The 21,631-nt window shown below is 56.8% G+C and overlaps 8 protein-coding genes across 8 annotated transcripts; 7 read left to right on the forward strand and 1 right to left on the reverse strand.

Moving 5' to 3' along the window:
* Positions 1–270: 270 nt before the first annotated feature.
* On the forward strand, positions 271–1,657 carry CWC26 (uncharacterized protein; the record flags this gene model as incomplete). Its single annotated transcript, XM_060600033.1, has 6 exons — positions 271–305; positions 348–535; positions 572–1,043; positions 1,206–1,284; positions 1,411–1,510; positions 1,560–1,657. The coding sequence occupies 6 exons, from the start codon at positions 271–273 to the stop codon at positions 1,655–1,657; spliced, it is 972 nt and encodes a 323-aa protein (XP_060456667.1).
* A 1,472-nt stretch (positions 1,658–3,129) lies between these two features.
* On the forward strand, positions 3,130–6,060 carry CcaverHIS019_0402230 (uncharacterized protein; the record flags this gene model as incomplete). The annotated part of the gene is made up of 7 exons (XM_060600035.1): positions 3,130–3,440; positions 4,132–4,274; positions 4,324–4,333; positions 4,378–4,796; positions 4,837–4,890; positions 4,928–5,121; positions 5,521–6,060. The coding sequence occupies 7 exons, from the start codon at positions 3,130–3,132 to the stop codon at positions 6,058–6,060; spliced, it is 1,671 nt and encodes a 556-aa protein (XP_060456668.1).
* Positions 6,061–7,669: 1,609 nt separating this feature from the next.
* Positions 7,670–9,635, reverse strand: HSP60 (uncharacterized protein; the record flags this gene model as incomplete). The annotated part of the gene is made up of 4 exons (XM_060600036.1): positions 7,670–7,701; positions 7,736–9,150; positions 9,198–9,291; positions 9,437–9,635. The coding sequence occupies 4 exons, from the start codon at positions 9,633–9,635 to the stop codon at positions 7,670–7,672; spliced, it is 1,740 nt and encodes a 579-aa protein (XP_060456669.1).
* A 343-nt stretch (positions 9,636–9,978) lies between these two features.
* CcaverHIS019_0402250 (uncharacterized protein) lies at positions 9,979–10,887 on the forward strand (the record flags this gene model as incomplete). The annotated part of the gene is made up of 4 exons (XM_060600037.1): positions 9,979–9,981; positions 10,020–10,097; positions 10,608–10,793; positions 10,837–10,887. The coding sequence occupies 4 exons, from the start codon at positions 9,979–9,981 to the stop codon at positions 10,885–10,887; spliced, it is 318 nt and encodes a 105-aa protein (XP_060456670.1).
* A 3,124-nt stretch (positions 10,888–14,011) lies between these two features.
* Positions 14,012–15,239, forward strand: CcaverHIS019_0402260 (uncharacterized protein; the record flags this gene model as incomplete). The annotated part of the gene is made up of 4 exons (XM_060600038.1): positions 14,012–14,062; positions 14,882–14,895; positions 14,993–15,125; positions 15,186–15,239. The coding sequence occupies 4 exons, from the start codon at positions 14,012–14,014 to the stop codon at positions 15,237–15,239; spliced, it is 252 nt and encodes an 83-aa protein (XP_060456671.1).
* Positions 15,240–15,294: 55 nt separating this feature from the next.
* On the forward strand, positions 15,295–17,074 carry CcaverHIS019_0402270 (uncharacterized protein; the record flags this gene model as incomplete). Its single annotated transcript, XM_060600039.1, has 3 exons — positions 15,295–15,385; positions 15,430–16,103; positions 16,142–17,074. The coding sequence occupies 3 exons, from the start codon at positions 15,295–15,297 to the stop codon at positions 17,072–17,074; spliced, it is 1,698 nt and encodes a 565-aa protein (XP_060456672.1).
* A 1,172-nt stretch (positions 17,075–18,246) lies between these two features.
* Positions 18,247–19,495, forward strand: CcaverHIS019_0402280 (uncharacterized protein; the record flags this gene model as incomplete). The annotated part of the gene is made up of 3 exons (XM_060600040.1): positions 18,247–18,390; positions 18,842–19,210; positions 19,268–19,495. 3 exons carry the CDS (start codon positions 18,247–18,249, stop codon positions 19,493–19,495), a joined length of 741 nt encoding a protein of 246 aa, XP_060456673.1.
* Positions 19,496–20,205: 710 nt separating this feature from the next.
* On the forward strand, positions 20,206–20,677 carry CcaverHIS019_0402290 (uncharacterized protein; the record flags this gene model as incomplete). The annotated part of the gene is made up of 3 exons (XM_060600041.1): positions 20,206–20,259; positions 20,382–20,519; positions 20,582–20,677. 3 exons carry the CDS (start codon positions 20,206–20,208, stop codon positions 20,675–20,677), a joined length of 288 nt encoding a protein of 95 aa, XP_060456674.1.
* Positions 20,678–21,631: the final 954 nt, after the last annotated feature.

A 21,631-nucleotide genomic window follows, 5' to 3' on the forward strand; every position in this document is an offset into this window, starting at 1 on the left:
TGAAGAATCGGAAGATTGCGGCATTTGCCACTGAGGCACATTGAATCCTCACGGTTGGGTGGCAACCTTGGACCTCCACTTTAGACCACCCTACTGTCACACCCCCCATCACCACCAGTCACAACCTTCCTCAACTACATCTGCCCGACACTCTTCAACAACAAGCGCTTCAAGAGACTGCTCATCCTAACGGCCCGGATCACCTCGTCAGTAAGGCCTAGCGCTTGTAATTGCGAGACCGTCCCGTCAACGACCGCGACAACTTTCACCATGTCGAACAACATGAAGGCCTACTTGGCCTCGAAGTGCGTCAGCTCTTACCTTCTCAGCATGCAAGCTGACATCAGATACATGTCGGGGCCCAAGGCGGACATGATTCTCGAACACGCGGGCGTAAAGAAGAAGAGAAAGCGTCCAAAGAACGAGGACTACACCGCCACGGTTGCCGAAGGAGACGGCTTGGTGCTGCAGCACGCGGACGACTGGAGGAAGTCGAAGCGGAAGGATATGGACCTCGATGCAGATGACGCTCCAGGTAAGCTTAGGGGACTAGACGGCGAGCTCACGGCAGTGGTCGGCAAGGGGGCTACGACGTTCAAGAAGGCTACGTCGGCGTGGTCGACTGTCGGCTCGACTGCGCTACCTGTCTCCTCCCGCGCCTCCCGCGTTAAGGAGGAGCCGCGCGAGAATGAAGCAGGGCCATCGACTGCGGCGGATGCTGTCGATCCCAAGCCACAGCTCACAAAGCGTCGAGGCGGTCTGCGCACCGCTGCTGAGGAGGCTGAGGAGTCGGCGGCGGCGGCGGCGGCTGCCGACCTGTCGCCGTCGCCAGAACCCGACGCACAAGCGACGACGGTACACCGTGACCAGGCTGGTCGTGTGCTTGATGTTGAGCAGCTCCGCGCCGAGGCGAGGCAAGCTGAACTCGAGGAGCAATTGAAGGAGAAGGAGCGCGAGGAATGGACAAAGGGCGTGAGACAGCGCGAAGAGCGTGAACGGCAAGCCAGGGAGGAGCGGTCTATGGCTTCGATGGATGTTGCTCGGTGAGTGTGCCCAGGAGATTGTTTTCTGTGTGGTGCGAGCGGCGCTCCAGGTGTGACCGCGGCGGAATGCGGTATGGCCGGGGCCATGTTTACGGAACTGGTTGCACAGGCGCTGTGCTGGCTCGATGAACGGCGACAACGGGTGGGCGGCGCTGACGGCAGACGCGCAGACGACGCAGCCATGAACGCCGAACTGAGGCAGATCGAGCGAGAGGACGACCCTGCAGCGCAATTTCTTACGGTGAGCCTTGCCTGTCACTGTTGGTCTCTCTGCTTCAGGTGCCTACGGATACGTCTGTTTGGACGCGTCCAATGACCGATCCCGGCGCCGCGCCAAGAAGCTACGATTCACCGATACTGACGCCAGTCCAAGAAGCGTAAGAAAGGACGGAAACGTCATGCGTACAAGGGCTCGTATCCGGAGAACCGCTTCGGCATTGCGCCAGGGTACCGGTGGGATGGCGTTGGTGAGTAATCAAGCGTGGCATAAGGGACGACAGCATGAGCTGACGGCAGACCGGTCAACGGGCTTCGAGAAGAAGTGGTTGCTGGCTCAGAATGCGCGCGATCGCCGAAAGTACGAGAGCGACAGGTATGACATGGAGGATTTGTAGCATTTTATGTTGGCCCAGGTTCTCATTAAATGAAGGATGCGGCTGTGCTGAGCGGGAGGTTGCTGCCGTACACTAGAGCGCCTGACACAAGAGCGGAACACCGCGATCCGATTCCGTGTCGGGACATTTGAGCGAACCCTATTGACAGAGGCCGATTGCCCACACTAACAATCTGTCGGTAGTCGGCAGTTAGCTCCACAGCTAGCTCCACATGCGACGTCCGAGTAAGCGACGCGACGCGCGTGTCGACCAACACGTCTTCTCGCATCGCCGCGTCTCATGTTAAGGACAAGCTCTAGAGGTGCGTGAGCAGCGTGACAGACACGAGCGCGAACGCATCGTACCTCGCGTCGTTGAAGATGGAGCTGTTGAATTGCTAAACTATGATCCCGCAAGGCACGTGACAAGAGGAGAGCAGAGAAGAGGAGGGAGAGGAGGTTGGGTGGATAGCCGCAGCCGGGCCGCTATTGTTGGCTTGCTTCAGCCGCGCAATTCCCGAGCTCCCACGAGTCGGCATGAAGCACCAAGGGGGTGCCAGGTCCAGAACATCGGAACAGTTCCCACTGCTAATAGAGAATACTGTAATCCGGCACTCATTGCATAGACTGATTACCAAGCAAGATGCAATATGAAAGGGAGCGGCGATGAGTCGGCCATTGAGAGGATAAGAGATTGCGAGATCCAAGTGACTCGGTGTGACATTTTGATTGGCGTATTGTTAAACAGAGCAAACAGGGGACGCGTCTTTGTTATGGTGGGCAGTTGGGTATCTGGGTACCATCCCTCCTACCCTTTTACTCCCTTTGTCTCGTTCTCTCCTCTCCCTCCCCACCCTCCAATCCCACGTTGCCCCTTTGACCACACCTCTACAGTTTAATCCCTGACAACCAAGCCACACTAAACCACCCCGTGTCCTTGACCCCCTACCTCCCCTTTCCCCACTTTATAGAGTAGAGTGTTACTCGCAGTACTTGGTATCATCTTGTTGGACCCAATAGTAGTGATATTCCATTTGACATCTACACATCCCCCTTTCAACCCTCTCTTCAACCCCCTCACCTTCCCTTCTTGTCCATCCCATCCCAAACCAAACGCTTTGTACCTCTCAACATCGCGTCACCATCATCACCCATCACTCACTCCATCTTGCCCCTGTGCTCACTCCCAACACCAGTGTCTCTGTATCCAACCCTAAATACCCTCGGCCCTCCCCCACCCCACTCCCTACTCCCGCGCGATCCTGGCGCCTGACACGCGTCTCGATCCATCTCTTTACCTCTTATATCTACATCACTCGCCCAGTCCCGTGCAACACCGCGCTCAGGCCTCATCTAGCCCGGCTCGGTAACCTTCCCCACCATCTCCCATCCACGCACCATCGCGGCAAACGTCCCGTCGTCTCACCCGACGCGTCCTTTTCCCTCTCATCATCCCGCATCCACCTCTTCTAGACGCTGAGCGCCCACCCGCGAATGGACCAAGAATATCCGTACCGTTCTCGTCCCACGACGTCCTCCTACGTCAACAAAGAGCTCGCCAACGCGCTCATTGACGTTGTCCAGGTCACCCGTAACGGCTCCTCTGAACCAGTCAGCGCTAGCAACTCGCACCTTGGCCTCGCAGCGGCTGCAAACGACCGTCCACGCCGCAGCCCTTCGCCCCGCATGCCCAACTCGTTCGAAGCCGCCATGTCCATGTCGCCACCAAAGGATCCCTTTGTCGACGACCTCGACAAGTCCGAGGCCAGCGGCCGTGTCGACAAGGACCGCGCTGGATTCAAGCGGTGAGTGTGAAGTGTTTGCGGACGTGTCCCCCGACGTGTACAGTGGAAGATGAGTTGTACGAGAAGTGTGTTGCGCCTGCGTCTGCTGTCGCTGGTGGCGTCGGGATTGCGTGACGCGTCGGTCAGCCGTCGAACGACACAACCGAGACATAGCACCCGCTTCTCTTCCGATCGCGGATTGGATGGACCTGGCGAAGTGTGTAAGCGTGTCAGCAGGCACGTGCGCGTCTGCTGTATCGAAGTTCCTTCTGTGTCACCTCAGCTGGAGCGAGGGTGTCTGGGCGGCGAGCATCTGGGCGGCGAGCAGAAGCGGAGCGTTGTGTAAGCAGACTGGATGTTTGGAGGTTTGTTTGTCCCCAGTCGTGCTTTCAAGTGGAGGCCCGAGGTGAGGAGATGTCTAGGGCTCAACGAATAAGGGGGAATGGGAGGGCAGTAAGAGTTGGATGGCGTTGTATGGATCTTGGAAAGAGGTGGTCCGAGTGTTAACTCGGCTCGTCGCGGTTGACAATGCCATCCTCTGCCCCTCTGGCGCCTCTCGCCTTTCTCCCTTTTTCTCTTCTTTCCACCGTTCCACATACTGCTTCCTCTTGACAACTGTGCTCACCACAACCACCATGAACCCCAACCGCCGCCATACGTTTGACGCGCTACGACCACCTGTCCCGCCAAAACCTGGTCATACCGCCTGCAGCCCCTCCACGTCGTCTAGCAACCCTAAGAAGAACTCTTCGTCTCGTCGTGACAAGGACCGCTCCACGTCCGAGAGCAAGGACAGGAGGCCCAGTCGTCATGCCGATGTTATCGACACTTGGGATCCTTCCGGTGGTAGTGCCAGTGAGTCCCACAGCAACACTACCCACTACGAACTAGGCTGACGCAGCAGTGTGGCACCAGTGAGCAGACCTCTCCCGCACAAGTCGTCATACTCACACTGCAGCTCTGGGCCGTACGATGCTGCCGCCCCGTCCCGCAACCTGAACCAGCCCAAGACCCACGCACCGATGCGTGCGTTTGAGCGCGAGGAGGCTGCCAAGGCTGCTGTCGCTGCAGCCACTGCCAAGGAGTCACCATCGCGCACGGTCCCCCAGGTCGTGGCTCACGCTCCCGCCCCGGCCGTTCCCCCCAAGGACAATGACGGGGGTGCTCGGAGCCCAACTGTCGCTACGCGCAACATGCCGCGTCGGACTAGTGGAGGTCTCAGTGCGCAATACTCGACCTCTTATCCGACTGGCGGGGGTCACTTTCCCAACCAGGACGTGCTTCCAGAGGACGAGACACCCACGTCACCTCGGTACCAGCGGCGCCAGAAGGAGGAGAAGCAACGCGCCCTCCAGGCCGCATGGGGGATTGATGAGCGTGAGTGTTGGAATCCCTTGATGACATTGCTCAACTCCAGCCGAACCGTTCGAGGACTTTGGCTCTTCTCCGCGCGACGAGTCGTACATTGACCGTGAGTATCCTCAACCAGTGGTTACTGACCACAGTAGGTGACCACCTCGGCTCTCCGAACGAGCAAGCCGGCCCCCGCGGCGGCTTCTTCGGTCGCAGCGGCGCCAAGGGCCGGGGCATGGAGGAGGCAACTTCTCCTGGCCCGGACGACCAGACGTTTGCAGCTAAAGCAACTCGCCCTGGCGGTGGTGTCAAGCGAACCAAGAGCTTGATGCAGAAAATCAAATCCATGGTGCGTCGAGAGTCTGAAGGCATGCCTGCTGTGCCCGCGCTGGGCTATAGCCACCCCCGATCGCAGTCAATGTCGTCTGCACCTGACTTCCGTCGGCCCAGTATGGGTGGTGCGTGGCGCGAAGCCCCCGTCCTCGAAGAGGAGGATGAGACCCAAGAGCAGCTGGACCCGGCAACCGCCGGTTACTCCGCCGCCGCTCTCACGTCGGACTCGCGGGGAACCCCTGTTCCCGTCGCTGGACGATACTAGGCGCGCGCATTGGGTCTTAGGGATGGTCGCATCGGAGGGGGTGGAGGAGGGGAAGTAGGGAGGAGAACACAACTGTAGCACAACCCGAACCACCGCGGGACCCGGCAGCCAGCCCACCTCCCTCGATGTGGGTTTGCTGACAAGTTCCAGCGCGGCGACCGCTCACAATCACCGAACAAGTACTCGCCTTCTTCCGAATATCCACCGATGCCCTCGTTGGCGCACGGAGGCCCGGCGTCGGGACAGGCTGCGAAGCCGAGCATGGACGACCACCGCCGCCCCTCGTTGCCCGCTAGGCCTGAGCGCTCGGCGGCGCGTCTGGGCCCGACGTCTACCTCTGAACCCTCCACCGCGCCAGGCTCGGGCCCCGTGTCCAAGGCTGGCTCGGCCACCAACTCGGCGCACGGTCACTCGGCTTCGCTCCCGCCCGAGTTGACCGAGGAGATCGTCGAGAACGGTAACGGGCACGGACACAGTCTTAGCACCCACCTGGAGCCGTACACTTACTCGAGCGGCGGCATGCGGCGTCCGAGCAAGAACCTCCCGCAGCCGCCTGTAGGCCCAGTCATGCCCGACTTTGAGGAATTCCTCCCCGGCCGGCGCAGCAGCTCCAACAGAGCCGACGAGGGCGAGCCTATGAAGCGCAAGACGAGCGTTGTCAAGAAGCTGACGGGGAGAGTGAGCCGGTAAGCGCGTTTGGGCCTTCAACTGGCACCCGCAATATGTGTGGTGATGTACGCTTCAAGTGGAGTCGCTGAGTAACCCTATTAATAGTACCCGATCTGTTTCGTATGGATTGGTTTGTTGACGGCTGAAGTGGCATCCCATAATGGGGCAGGGAGATGATGGCTGCACACGTGGCTGATGTTGTTATCTACGCGTCCAGGGCGTCGTTGATGATGAAACCCAGAGCCCGTCCATGCCCGGCATGGTGTAAGAAGGCTGTGCATCTCGGGACGCTATGCATGTACTCTTGCATTATAATAGGACCTCGTTCTCGGGGTTTGAAAAGCTTGTACGCATTACGATGAAGCTCTGCTCTAGACCAAGTTTTGAGGAGCAAGACTAAGTACAAGTCGCAGGGGAGGCAGCAGGCCCAGGCCAAATAACACGCTCAGTGACGATTCCATGTGTCAAGCCTGGTGCGATTCATGTCCTTCATCTTCTGTGCTCTGATCTCTTCGCGATCATTGCGACCAACTTGTTTGTTTCTCTGGAAGCGGCGATCATTTGGCGCCGCTTGAAGAGACCGAACAAAACAACAAGTTTGTCAACAAGGCGCATCTTTTGGGAGTCGGCTCCAACTTTGGAGAAACTCCATCGGAGAGATACCCGAGGCTTTGCCGATGACATGTGGTCAAGTGCTCGGCTCTGGCCCCATAGCCCCCTTGCCAGTCCAATAGCCATCAGGCAATTGCGGATGACCAGCGCGCTCGTCGGGACTTCCGTCCGGATCAACATGTAGTGCAGCCGGTGATGGGATATCATGGAAAGGATGCGACCGAAGCGAAGTTGGCGGTTACTCTGTAGAGGGGTCACAGAGGCACGTGAGGTGCCTAGAAATGCTATGCGGATACTGACTATCTCGTTAGGCAGTGCCGTGGGCGACGTTTGTGAAAGCCAGTGTGGCACTTTGCTCTGGAGCTCTGGAGACTGAGACTAGAGTACGACAACCATGCCAGCTATATGGCAACTAGACCGGGAGATGTGTCCTCTCCGCTTCGCTCCAAAGTGTCTTCCTCGCTGCGGAAAAAGTGTCTTCCTCGCTTTGGTTGACTGGAGCGCGGAGCGTCTTCCCTCTTTTTTCTATCTCATCTCTCTCTCATCTCATCTCATCTCTCTGTCTCCCCTCTTCGCTACCGATAACGTCAGCCTCAAGCGCTTCCTTTCCCACTCTGCGCCTCTACCAATGTGCCACCTCGTTCGAGATGGGACGAGGCGCCACAGCCCCCAACCGCCCCCCCCTCGTGCGATCCCGAGTCGACCGACAGCAGCTCGACGACCCCTCATGAGCTCAGACATGGACTCGGACACCGACAGCAGCCTCACGGGATCAGAAGGAGTCGGACGACACGCAATGCGGGGACCCATTGGGAGTGACCGTGTGGTTCCCACTTGGTTCGTCTCCACCAAGTTCGACTTACGGTATACGACTCACGGTCGTCCTGCATGCTTACTGCCTGCTCCGCTCGCCACACGTGTATGCGCTTGAGAAGTGCTTCATAAATGCCTACATTCCCTTCATCGTATGCAAGATTCGTCTCTTGTCGCCGTTTTTGGTTTTGGTGTTGTAGCCTATCTACATCATTCCCATGCCGGGCATGCCGGGCACTGTATTGTTAGCTGGACTCTCGGCTTAGCTTACTTCCACCGCCCATGGGCATAGACGGGCTCTTGGTCTCATCGTCAACGACGCAAGCTTCCGAGGTGGTGAGGAGGGAGGCGACACCCGAAGCGTCAGAAAGAGCGGTGCGAACGACCTTGAGGGGGTCGAGGATACCGGCGGCAATCATGTCGCGGTACTGCGAGGTGGCGGCGTCGTAGCCCCAGTTGAACTTGTCGGCAGCGATAAACTCGTCCGAGAGGAGACGGCCAACGACAACAGTGCCCTCCTCGCCGGCGTTGTCGACAATGGTGCGAACAGGGCGGCGGATGGCGTTGCGGATGATGCTGACGCCGAGCTTCTGGTCAAAGTTCTCAACATCGAGGTCCTCGAGCTGTGCCGAGGCCTTGAGGAGAGCAGTGCCACCACCCGGAACGATACCCTCCTCAACGGCAGCGCGGGTTGCGTTGAGGGCGTCGTCGTAGCGGTCCTTCTTCTCTCCGACCTCAACCTCCGAGTGGCCACCGACCTTGATGACGGCAACACCGCCGCCAAGCTTGGCCAGGCGCTCCTGAAGCTTGGTGCGGTCGTAGTCCGAGGTGCTGGGGTCGGCAATGACGCCGCGGATCTGCTCGCAGCGAGAAGCAATGGTCTGCTTGTCACCGCTGCCGTTGAGAACGATAGTGTCGTCCTTGGTGACGGTGGCCGAGCCAGTCTGGCCAAACATGTCGGGAGTGGCCTTGTCAAGCTTGACGTCAAGCTCGTCAGTGAAGACGGTGCCGCCGGTGAGGATGGCAATGTCGCCGAGGATCGACTTGCGGTTGTCGCCAAAGCCGGGGGCCTTGACGGCGCAAACCTGGAGCTGGCCACGGAGCTTGTTGAGGATAATGGCAGCAAGAGCCTCACCGTCAACGTCCTCGGCAATGACGAGGAGGGGGCGGCGCTGCTGAGCAGCAATCTCGAGCGCGGGGAGAATGTCCTGGAGAGCCGAGATCTTCTTCTCCGAAAGCAGGATGAGGGGGTTCTCGAGCTCGGCGCGCTGGTTCTTGGCGTCCGTGATCATGTATGGCGAGATGAAGCCGCGGTCGAAGCGCATGCCCTCAGTGATCTCAATCTCGTCAGAGATGGTACGGCCCTCCTTGACGGTGATGACGCCCTCCTTGCCAACCTTCTCCATGGCCTGGGCAATGATCGAACCAACGTGCTTGTCGCCGTTGGCCGAGATGGTGGCAACAGCGGCAATCTCCTCCGAAGTGGTGATGACGCGCTTGTTGGCCTCGAGGACCGAGAGGACCTTCTCAACGGCCTTGACGGCACCACGGCGGAGGTCCATGGGGTTGCAGCCAGCGGCAACGTTCTTCACACCCTCAGAGTAGATGGCGCGCGCGAGAACGGTCGCGGTGGTAGTACCGTCACCGGCAGTGTCGTTGGTCTTGGACGCAACGTCCTGGACGAGGCTGGGCATCAGTGACTCTTCTCTTCTCGTAGGTCATAGGTGACTCACCGAGCACCGAGGTTCTCAACAGGGTCCTTGAGAGTGATGGCCTTGGCGACCGACACACCGTCCTTGGTGATCTTGGGCCCACCGAAGCTCTGGGCTGTGGGGTTAGCGCTTCACTATGACTTTTCCATCGTCGCCGGTTTTGGTCTGGACTAGAAAAAAAAAAGGGCCCCCACAACCATTGCATCTCTACTCAGCCGACACTGTGCTCGTCCCTCTCCTCCTTTCATTACTAGACTCACCGATGATGACGGTACGGCCCTTGGGGCCGAGGGTGGCCGAGACAGCCTTGGCGAGGGTGTCGACACCCTTGAGCATGCCCTGGCGAGCATCGTTGCCGAAAACGACGTCCTTGGAGCCCATGTAGCGGCGCTGGGCGGCCGAGGCGCTCTGCATGAGCTTGTGAGGGCGGGGGAGCGCGGCACGAGATGCGGCGAGCATTTTGGGCTTTTGTTTTGGAAGGGTGTTGGGAGGAAAGGAGAAGAAGCAAGTTGGTGGGCCTTTTGGTTAAGACGTCTTTAGCAGTTAGGTAGTGGCGGGCGTACGGAGGTCGGCAAAAGGCCAGGTAAGCGGAACGGACCACCGTGGGAAATTGAGAATGCTCTAGAAAAGTTCAGACGTGATGACTTGACCAAGAGCCGCTTAGGTCCGAGCTCGGGTCTCGAGTCCTTCTTTATCCCTCCTAATAACCAATTAGCTAGCCGAGACTTGAACCAGACTCAATCGATCAATCACAAAAGTCGTCACCTTTCCTCCTTCTTATCCAGTTCCAACCTTTGTCAAAATGGTAGGAAGACGATTAACTGACAGAGTCACTGACTCCAGTCGGCCACCTTCAAGTCGATCCGCTCGCTCCAGCCCCTCTTTGACCGCGTCCTCGTCCAGCGCTTCAAGGCCGAGACGGTGCGTGTTTGCATTGATGGTGACGGTGTGTGGGTGGGATCGTGAGGCAGTCTGGGCTGCAAGCTGCGGGTATAGGACACCAGCAATCAGATGCGGCAAGAGGTACACCTGTGCCAATTTCCGCGCTCCGAGTGCTGAATGCGGGATGGCTGGAGAAGTTGCTGGAAGATGGAGGTACGGTCAAAGTTGTTGGCAGATGGAAGGCACGGCGACGCCCCAGCAGAACACAAGTCGTTTACGCCTGGCCTGCTGCCTGCTTGGGATGCTGGGACGAATTGCGTACTGCTGCGCGATGATCCAGCGAGTATCGCTATGTTTGCAAATGAGCACCGTCAATCCCCGGACACCAGAGGGAGCCCGGCAGTCGCGCGCAGGCTCCTCTTCGGTCTCTCGCGCAACCGGCCTCCAGTGCTAATGCGCGTGGAGCGGTGCTCCACCGTATGCACACGCGCTCGACTCCATTCCCCTCCCGACCCGTTTCCTGCCTGGATCAAGCGCTAATCGTTGCAGAAGACCGCGACCGGCATCTTCCTCCCTTCGTCCGCGACCCAGTCGCCCCTCCCCGAGGCGACCGTCATCGCTGTCGGCCCCGGCGCCACCAGCGCGGACGGCAAGGTCGTCCCCTGCTCGGTCAAGGAGGGCGACCGCGTCCTCCTCCCCAGCTGGGGCGGTTCGCCGATCAAGGTCGGCGAGGAGGTGAGTTGTTGCCCTCCCAGGGTCGTAGCGCGCTGACAGCCAGGAGTACCAGCTCTTCAAGGACGGTGAGATCCTCGCCAAGATCAACGAGTAATTATATCGGGCATGTATTGCATTAACCACTGCGGTGGACAGGAACTAACCTTGGTTAGAAGGGACCAGTCGAGACTGGTGCAGGTTGAAGGTGCAGGTTCGGGTCAACTCACTTTGTACTAATGAGGGACCGCGGGTGGTCGCTCATGTCGATCATGGAGACGGAGGCGTGCCAACCAAAGCGGGTCCAGATAAGACGGCGACCGGTGGCCCGAGCAGCTGGAGCAGGGATGCACATATCTGTATTTACACACCGGCCCAGATGGAACACGGAACATGAAACCCGTCGGAGCGCGGAACGGAACAGCAAGTCTGTGCTGGTCCTTGCCGCACAACTAGCCGCTACTCGAGCTTGGTTGTAGACAATAGTGAGGTTGGGCCCACTGTTAGTCTCGTCTGGCGAAGAGCCGAGACTTTGGATGACCAAACGACCGTGACAGCCCTCACCGTCAAAGCAAAACTCAGCCAGGAACGAGCCAGATCTTGCAAACTTGGCATGTGTTCGGCGTCATGCGTCACGGCCACGCGTCCTCCCACGTGGCCGCCATGCACTCCCTCCATCATGCTCAAGTTTGGCCCGGCAGAACGGCAATTCACCCTGAGGGAAGGTTTGTGGCTGCAATTCGCGAGTAACCGCTCCGCCACACTCGCCGTCAGCTTGATGGACGGGCAGTTTGATGACTTGGGCTGGACCACAAGTGGTGTGGACACGTCGTTTGGGACCCCTCAGTATCCGTATGAAATGTATCACGAACATACTCTAAGTGAAATTCATTTATTAGGCTAGGGAAATGCTGAGACGGCAAAGACTGATTCGGTGCTTCATGTGCTTGCGGCGAGACATTAATCTGCCAGATACGATAAATAGGTAGGTAGAGGTGATAATTGTGTTTGGGCTCCAGGCCGGCCGCGCAAGAGTGGTTGGAATGGTTGATGGAGATGCAGTTAGCGATGAGTGATGATGGAAGGACTGGTACGAAGAGCGGGGCGTGGGGTGAACCGCCAGCTCAACTGTATCTTGGTTCCAGTATAGAGAGTGGGGGTGGGTGGGGGGTGGAAGGCGGGGGGGGGGGGGGGGAGGGGTTTGGGGGGAATTCTGTAAAAATGCTGCATGGTTGTGGGGAGCTGGTGGCGAATGCACAGGATCAACCTAAGAGCATCATCTTGGGCAGGAGGGGTTGCTCATCCTGTGGCTCTAGGCCTGTAGGCTAGTTACAGTACTTACAGTTAGACTAGAGCTCTAGGGATCTAAAGGAGCCGTGAGGTAAACGAACGTATCGATATCTAGAACCTGGTTGTTGGTCTGTTCTGTAGGGATGAATAGTTGGTCATTGGATTAGCTGACAGTCATAAGATCGGGAACTTTCCAAAGTACATGAGACAGTAGTTCAGGAACAAAACAGCTAGGATCTGAGATTCGGGGGGATTCAATGACTCAACAAACTCCTTCATTCAGAGAGTGGTTTGAGCAGCAGTGGCAACCTCACAACCCCCAAAACCCCCTTGCCATCAATTATATACCACAGCTGCTTGGTATTTGAAAAGAATATCCACTATTGTCCCTAATAATGAGAACCATGCAATGCAAAAAAACGTTAGGCGACCACCATGACGGTGTTTGATGCGGTTGAGCATAGCGGTTCTCCATAGGCCGCCCAGCAGTGGTGCCGGCCGCCGGCTGCCGGCTTGGAATATCAACCAGACTTTGGTTGAACAGATAGCAGCACATGACTGTATTTGCTGAATCTCTAGGCAAATGGCCTTCTAGATTTGAGATTTACACCAGTGACACAACGCGTACGTGGGGCCCTCACCAAAAAAATGTCCGAGTCAACCATGTGTCAATTCTCTCCTCTGTCTGAATTGACTGTCTTACTGCACAGAATGGTCGCGCGATATTGTCGTGTGCACCACTGCAACACTGCTGTTCCAGACCCCAGAACAACACGTTTCACCAGTACAATACATCAAATACATGCACACAACACATCCAGTTCCTCTTCGATCTGTGACTTTTTACAGTTGCCACTTGCAAATCCCAATTTGGGTCAGCTTTTATGTCCGCCGCGTCATGCGCTCGCACCCTGGCAAAGGTAACATTCAGTTATAGGATCACCAGGATGACAGGACCAAGCTAAAGGTAGCTGCCATTGAGGGGCGGCCAGCATGGGTAGTTGCCGCGGCTAACAACGCGGTATGCGAACTGTCACATGAAGCGTAGTGATTCCCTTGGATGGCGACGCTGGACCGCGTGGGGACTTCCCACGCAGCTATACAGCTTAGTTTGTGGAAACATCATGGGTTGAAGAAAAGTGACAAGCGTATCAAATGACTCAGAAGCGACTCTGGATGAAACTAAACAGGTCGTGTTCAGGCGCAGGAATGCACTCTGTCAAACCCGGGTACCCATGTTCGGTGGGTTAGAGCATCCGATGGTACGTCTCATCGTCCTGCGTGGTACAAACGAGGCGTCATCTGGAGCAGTCATTGAGGGAAGCGAGGTTTAGTGGTGGCATGGCGGCTGAGGTATGCAAGGCAAGGTCAAGTGGGCGGCAAGACATGGGCGGGAAGTGGTCATCGGGGACTTGTCGTCCACAGGGACAGTTACCCGTGAGGCCACCAAAACGTGGCCAAAACAACAAGTTGGACCCGAAAGACACCCGAACCCAGTCGGATGTTGCACCTTGTAAGGGTGACTTGGTCAAGGCCGAGTACGGTCCTTTTTCACATATTCCTGCAACGATAGTGGCCCGAGTATACGGCCGAGTAGTACACGTTGCCCCATGTGATGCGATGTAATACCAAGTGGTGAGCGGGAAACCCATGATAGCATTACAGAGCTTTACAGAATTACAGAGCCTCTCCATTGAATGCGTTGCGGATGATCGGTGCCAAGCTGCCTGATCTCAAGTTGTGAGACAAGTTGAACACGACTTGAACCCTAATATCCAGAACTTTGCAAAGTTGACAGTTAGGTGAACCGTGAGAGACGGCTGTACGGCTATGGTTACAGCTAGGGCTACGGCTACAGCTACAGCTAGGGCTACGGCTACTGCCGACAGCTAGAGCTAGAGCTAGAGAGCTGACAGTAGGTATGAGGTTTACAGGAACTGTAAAGATGTGGAATGCTGACCGGGTCTAAGTCGACCACGGGATTGTACGCGCCGCGTATCAAGGTATGTGACTTTGTATCCCTGAGGCGTCCGGCGATCCAGCGATCGCTGGCGTCATTTCAAGTCGTGATGTCTGAGGCCTGACCTCGTGGCGTCCTGACAGCTGACACTACCAGCAATGAATGGGGACGTGGCATTGAGCTTTTGAATTTGGATTGTATGCTAGTGTTCTGGGTGTCTTGGCTGGTATTGCTGAAGCATGTACGACATCCAAGTTGGGGTTAGCTGGGGTTGGGCGAGGGGCCCGACTGAGTTGTGGGGTTGGGATTTCAGGGCAAAGAAGCACGTTGGTTTGGTGATCTGGTGACTACGTGACTTCCAATATTTCAATGGCGTTCAACATGGCGTGCCTTGGATTAGTCTTGTAGGTTTCGAGGGATGATAGGCATTCACGGTTCACTCCGGGCCGGCCGACTTTGACTGGTAGGTGGTAATACCCGCCGACTTTGACTCCTAGGTGGTGATGCCCGCCGGCTGACCAGGTCAAGGGTCTTTAGCCTTGCAATTCAATTGCCAAACCATTGTCTCGACGCGTGACAACTGTTGACTACAGTAGCCGTACAAGGCCTACACAGCCCCAATCGTACCAATCGACTAGCCCAAGACACTGTGGACGGATTCCAGACTTACGAGTCGACAGTCCAACAGCAGCATTCAACATTCCGCTCCCCTTACCTCTCACTCTCAAGCACTGTAGTAGCTTAAAAGTCACTCGTATCTCTCTCTCTCATCTTCATCTCTCTCTCGTCTTCTTTCATCTCTCTCTCATCTTCATCTCTCTCTCGTCTTCTGTCATCTCTCTACCTCATCATCCTCCATTAGGCAATTCCTCAAAGGTACGTACTTCTAGAATATTTCCAAGAATACTACCAACGTCCACTCTCTGCTACTCCTTCCCCAAATACCTTCCTCTGCCTTGGCTAACACCTGAAGATCCTTCCCCTTTGTAAAACTCTTCAAGTATCCCTCGTCGCTACCCATATCCATCTCCTCTTCTTCAAAGACTTCAACAGTCGCCTCACCTCTCTTCATTGGAGCTCTTTATAAACTTGTCCTACCGAGACCAGTGAGTCTTATCAAGACATGTCTAATTTCTTCTGTAAACATGCTGACTGGACCCTTATAGGAAATACAAACAACTTCAACATCGCCGACCTTCCATCCACACATCGTCAGCTGACTCTGTAACTTGTCGAGGCCTACTCCCCATTGTCATCACCCACGCCTTCTTACCAATGCCCCCCGACAGACGCACTACGACCGCTCTGTCAGCCCAGTCTGAAACCGAATTCAACCTAGCAGGACCACGCTCACAGCGTGGCGCCCGTAAGTTGTCTGAGTTACGGTGGATTGTGGCTAACTTCCAATAGCCCTTGGCCGTCAGGGTTATCCTTACTACCTGCGTCAGGCGATGAGCACGTCCGACATTTCGGCTGAAATGCTCAAGAGCCAGAAAATGGTTGTTCCAGATGTGCCGCTTTCCAGAGCCGAAATGGAACGCCAGCTTCAGCTCCTCAAACGTTACATCCCAAACATCGTGTTTCATCAACCTGAAAATTTCCAGCTCGCATTGAATCCCGCCTCGTGGTCCCCTCAAGAGACGCAGGCTCGGCGGCGGATTATCCAGTTCACCGCGGTGCGAAGCTTCATCGAACAGGACCCACAGGCTCACGTCATCTCGGCTCTCGTCCCACAGGTTGCCATCAACTGGAGTGCCATCAGTCAGCAAGAGTGGCAGGGAAACAGGGGCGACACCTTCGCAATGTCAGTCATGTTGTTTGAGGGCAAGGCCCTAATCACGTCGGTCGACATCATCGGCAGCGCCGAGTGCTTCTTCGGGACACACTTTTGCACGAACGAGAAGAACCGCATCCGTCGTGGTTTCGAGTCCTCGGGTCCTAACACTCTCCACAAGGATGATGGGGCCATGTATTCTCTTCTTCGGTCATTGGTCAACCCCAAGCCCCGCAACATTGACAAGTCGGTCAAGGTGTTCCTCGCCACTTCTTTCCGAACTCTTATTGATAAGATTTGCAGCAACTACGTGAGTGCGACCTCCAGCCTGATAGGCTCTTACGGCAGATTGTCACCGTCGATTCCCGCTGGAAGAAGGGCCCACTCACGCACTACACCAACCCTACGCATTGGGCGACCGATTTGAGCTCAATGGACGAGCATCGCCGCCTCGCCCACAAGTTTGTCGCCCCTCCAGCTGCGGACGAGACTTACAGGGCTTCGGAGGATTCAATGGCAGGGCAAAGCGCGAACTTTGGAAGCAGGTATTACCCCAATGCCGTCGTTCCCGACAACGGTATCGATCGCAGGGCAAGCACCGGCACCACCTATACCTATGGAGACCACAGCTTTTCGAACGGACTTTCCAACTATGCCCAACTCCCGCCCATTCCCGTCATATCTCGTCCTTATGAGCTGGCCCGCCCGTTGGACGCCTACGCCTATTCACTGTACTCCCACGGCGCAGGCCATGCGACGGCCTCCAACTCGACGTTCGCCACTCACCACACGGGTCTTACCAACGAGGCATCCTCTAACCACGGGAACACCCTCTCTACAATGAACTGCTACACCGACGGCTCCTACGCCACCTTCCCCAACGGCTCCTTGAGCTCTTACACCACCGTCACCAGGGGCTCCTCAAGCTCCTACGACACTGTCCCCAACGGCCGCCTCACTGCCGCCGAAACCAGCGAGACTGCGGCTTCATCCGGTCACAGCATAGCTCCCAATGCCCCTCTTGGAGACCACTTTCCAAACAACGCCACCACTCAGATGTTTGAGACTGCCCACTCGGCGACCTCGTCATACTCGAACAACACCGGGACCGAGTCGGATCACCGCCCTCTGAACGTGTACGGCCAGCCCCAGCACCTGAACAGTTTCCGGAGCCCCTCGTACAACTCCCAGGGTGCCTCTGTGTCTAACTCGTTTTTCAATGCCTTTGTGTTCAACCCTCACCAGACTCACTCGGAGAGTCCCGATACGGTTCCTCGTTGAGCTCCACTTCCAACGACGTCCCTGCGCATCAAGCACTCATGCCTTCCAACACCTTCCCTTGCCCTCGTCATTCTTGAGGGACGCGACACAAAGGCTCATTTAGGGAGCAATCAATGGGTTTTATATAGATGTTCCAGCCACTTTTCCGTTACAAGCTCCTCGAGCTCTGTAAATTCTTCTCTTGAGCTCTGCTAATTCTTCTCTTATACCACTGGCCCACAGCGCCGTCCTATAGATGTTGTTGTACAGTAGAAGCCGTTGGGGGACCGTGTAGGATCGTAGATGGTCCCATTAGTCGCTGCTGGTCGAGGTCGTGCAGGTTGGCATAGTATTGCCAACGGATGTATTGTTAAACAGAACGTGGAGCCTAATGTTGCTGGATTATCATGCTTACATGTACATAACCCCTTCAAGCTGGCAGATTGTGATATTGCCACGACTTTTCACCTTGAGCTGGGCATGGCGATATGGCGACGAACGTCAAAGTGCCACAGCTGCGTGTGCCACAAAAGCCATGTAGCCACATGCATGGTAGGATGTAAAGTGTGCCTTTGCCACGCAAATACCTTGTGACGTATGTTGGCCAAGTCGGACATTCCGTTCTACCAAATGGTCGTCCACCTCGCTCAGTTTTAAACCCAAGAGGCTTCCAACTGCCAGCCAGGTTGTCCTCCGCATCCTCTCCATCCTAGCATCTGTGATGCTATGCATGATGCACAGTATACCCAGTATCAGTACCAGCCATCTGGACTCGGCTCCGCCGATGACGACCAGACAGGATTATGGATTAGCATCCAGGGTCCAGGGCGGAAAGTAACGAGTGGCTGGAAATTGCTCGACGGGCCAAATTATGACGTTTCCTACTGTACTCGTTGATGCCTCCTCTTTGGTACTGGAGAATCCCTCATTTCCTCATTTCCTCTTCCACATTTCCTCGCAGCTCATCTCATCTCATCTCTTCTCTCCTCTCCTATCATCTCGACTCGACTGCTCTCGACGAATCTTGGCTCGTCGCGCTGGCGCTAACTCTAGATCGCCACTAGTGGTTCCAGCCCCTCCTCCCCCCCCCCCCCCCCCTGCGTTCCTCCCCCATCAACCCCCTCCCCTCTTCTCTTCCCTTCTCTCCTCGCCGCCCGTTCGCAGCAGCCTCATCTCACAGCGCCTACTCCCCAATGCTCGTCTCCCTCTTTCTCGCCGCCTCAAGCGTCGCCGCGCAAGCCAACGTCTTCGCCGGCGGACCCGTCAACGATATCCGCGTGTCGGTCGACCACGTCGTCCAGTGTGAGCAGGCCACCATCTCCTGGACTGGCAACTCGGTATGTCTCCCCCGTCCCTCCTCTCCCTCCTATGCTCCTCTATCCTTCTATCTCTCTGTCCCAACTCCGCCGATCCATCCTTCTCCGCCGCCCATTTGGATTCGAACATTTGGGTTCGAACAATAGACCTCAGTCCCTGGAACGTGCTTGAGTTGAAGGCACGAATGACTTGTGCTCTGTGACCTCCGCGTTCGAACGCCGCGCGTATGACATGCCCAGCTTGTCAAACGCTCCAAACAGCCATCGCGAGAAAACGCGGGGGCTGGCCATTCACTTGGTGATCTGGCGATCTCATCGAAGGTTGGCGGAGGAACGGAACACGAGTTTCGCGACTGTTTTCTCTTCCCACGCCCCACGCCGCCACCTCCACCCCTGTCCCTCGCTACCAAGACAACCAACACCAATATCCACCCCCCCACTTACGCCACCGTCCATGTCAAGCTGACACCAGGGTGCTGTCGACGTCCAGATCGGCCTCGGGGGATATTACGTTGGGACCAATTGGATCGCCGAGATTGCGGCCCAGACCGGCAGCAGCACTTCCTGGACTGTCAATCAGGCTGCAGGCGCAGGCACCCTAATTTTCCAGGTGACGGACACGACCGGCGCCTTCAACTACGTCCAGAATATCGCGATCCAAAGCTCGGACAAGTCCTCGTGCCTCACTGGCGATGGCAGCCAGGCCGCGACCACCTCCGCCCAGATTTCCAAGTCGAGCGAATCCCCCGAATCGGGTTCCTCGAGCTCGGACACAAACCCCCCGGCGGATAGCCCGACTCAGAGCGCCGGTGACCAGGCGCCGGGCACGGACCAGAACTCTGTGAGCCCCAGTCTCGCGCCGTCTGCCACCCCCTCTGCGGCCGCTCAGACCCCGCAGCCGTCGTCCAACCAAGCCGCCGACGCCACTTCGACCCTGACGGTCGACTCGTCGCCCGCCCGCGCCGAGTCTCCTTTGGCAGCCAGTGCGTCGGTCGCTGCTGTCTCTGTTGCCCGGCCTGCTGCGAACGCGTCGCCCTCAATTTCATCCGCTGGCTCGGGTGCGCAGCACGTAAGCGTCGCTGCTGGCGTGATCATTGTGGGGGCTGCGCTGGTCGCAACTCTGTAGTATATTGAGATGTATCTGATTGCTTGCTCCTCGTGGTGATGTGACGAACGGGCTATGCACGGAACATGCAACAGCAGTTTTCGGGCAGATCGGTTGGGACTATGGAAAAGCGTGCAAGTGGCAGGGCAGGGTTGCTTGGCAATCAGAGCGTGGGGACACATTTAGGCATCGGACCCCAACCAGAACAATGCTGCTCACGACCTACTACGTGGCCTCACACGGATAGAGGATGCCCAATTGTAACAAACCTGGTCATGCAGGACGAGGCCTTTCGCACACAGCATCGAAAGTGACACCACGCCTCCGGTCCCCATGCTGTCCACTTACAGGTCCTACAGTGACCTCAGACTCTCACGTTCGCGTCTGATCAACCTCTGCGCCAACATCTCACGCACCCAGCCTTGCCTGCTTCGCACTCCCACCTCCTGCAAGTCGCATTCACCCTCTGCTCTTGCACTGCAATCCTGCTTCATTTGCATCCTCGCCCACCCCTCACCTCTCACCTCTCACCTCTCACCTCTCACCTCTTAACTGACTCCCACTTCTTCACCCTTCCCCTCCCCTTCCCCTTGCGCAACCAAGTCCATCTCTCAAGCATATAAAATCCCCACTCCTCCCAGTTCCTCATTCCCATCCCCTCCACAACCGCCAACATTCCTACCTACGCCACACGCTTCGTTTACCAGACCCACCCGCGGCCTTATATCACCATGCTCGCTCAGCACTTTAAGAATCAGTACGACCAGCTCGAGAAGTTTGGCGACGTGAGTATCGTATCCGCCCTCGAATGTTACTCATCCCCCTTCTCACCTACATCCTCCCCCTCCGTCTGACTCCCGGCCCAATACCCAACCCCCCTGCTCCTTCGCCCGGTCGCTCATCTCAGGACATCACCGAGGCCCAGCAGACCAAGGTCACCCAGGACATGGTGGCCGGGGCTGTCGCGTACCACATCGCCCGCGCTTGTGACGCCCACCATGCCAAGAGCAGTAAGATGGACGACAAGAAGGCCAAGGAGTTCTGCGTCCAGCAGAGCCAGAAGTATACCCAGCAGGCGAGTACTTCTTAAACCCCGCTGACATACAGGAGTTTGACAACAAGGGCCTCGAGTGGCTCGACCAGAAGATGATCCAGGATGTTGCCGCTGCCCTCGTCCAGGCCCAGCTTACGGCTCTGCTCTAGGCCCCGGTTCCGTACAGTAGTTATCAGTCATGAATGAATATTCGAGGTAACTATCTGAGTCTTCGTCTTGAGGTGAAAGTCACGCTCTACGTTTACAGGTCTAATCTTACATGTTACATTCGGTTTGCTTGCGTAAATTGAGTTTTTTTTGTCTAAAAGCGGACAGAGTTGAGGCGCAGACTGCGGCGGGTGGGTTCACTCGTGGTTGTAGGATTTTCCACCGGTTGCTGCTTCCTCGTCACTGCCGTCGTTGACTTGCGGTGGCTCAGTTTAGCTTTCTTGATCTTTGGCAGACTAAAAGGCTTGTTCGTATCGCCACTGGACGCGCTGCTCCCTTCTTCAGCGGTGTTGTTCTCGGGAACTCCCTTGAGCGTGGTCCAGGGCTGGGCGGCGTTAGCAAGAGGCAAGGGTTTGGGGATCGACGTGCGTACGCAAGGTGTCTTTGGAACGTTCGGGTAACTGGGAGGAGTGCGTTTCGGTTTCGAAGCGGTGCTCTTCCGCTTCAGAGGGGTCTTGCAACTAGGTTCGGCTTTGGTAAACACAGCGTCCTTGGTCTTAGACTCCACGCCATCTGGCTCCGCGGCAGATGGCGAGCTGCCAGAAAGCAGGGAGAGAGGAGACATGGGTTGAAGGGGAGGGAAGGTAAGGATAGTGCTCACGCCTTCGGCAGTGCGTTGGGTTGCAGAGTCAACCGCGGGTATCCCCTCTGTTGCATTGTCGGGTAAGGGTCCGAACGGAGTTATGAACGGAGGGGGAGGAGATGTGGGGAAGTTGACGAAAGGACCTGGTGGAAAGGGCTGCAAAGGATGGCACAGGACAGGGATGAGGGGTGGCTGGAGAGCCGGGCAGGGTGGGAGGAACGGCGCGTACACCTCCAGAGCCAAAACTCCGGGCTTGCCTTCCTCTACGAAGAGTGGAGTATCAGACTGGTGGCTGGGCCAGAGGCTCAGCTGG

This window comes from Cutaneotrichosporon cavernicola (assembly GCF_030864355.1).
Source record: "Cutaneotrichosporon cavernicola HIS019 DNA, chromosome: 4".
Classification (NCBI taxonomy): Eukaryota; Fungi; Basidiomycota; class Tremellomycetes; order Trichosporonales; family Trichosporonaceae; genus Cutaneotrichosporon; species Cutaneotrichosporon cavernicola.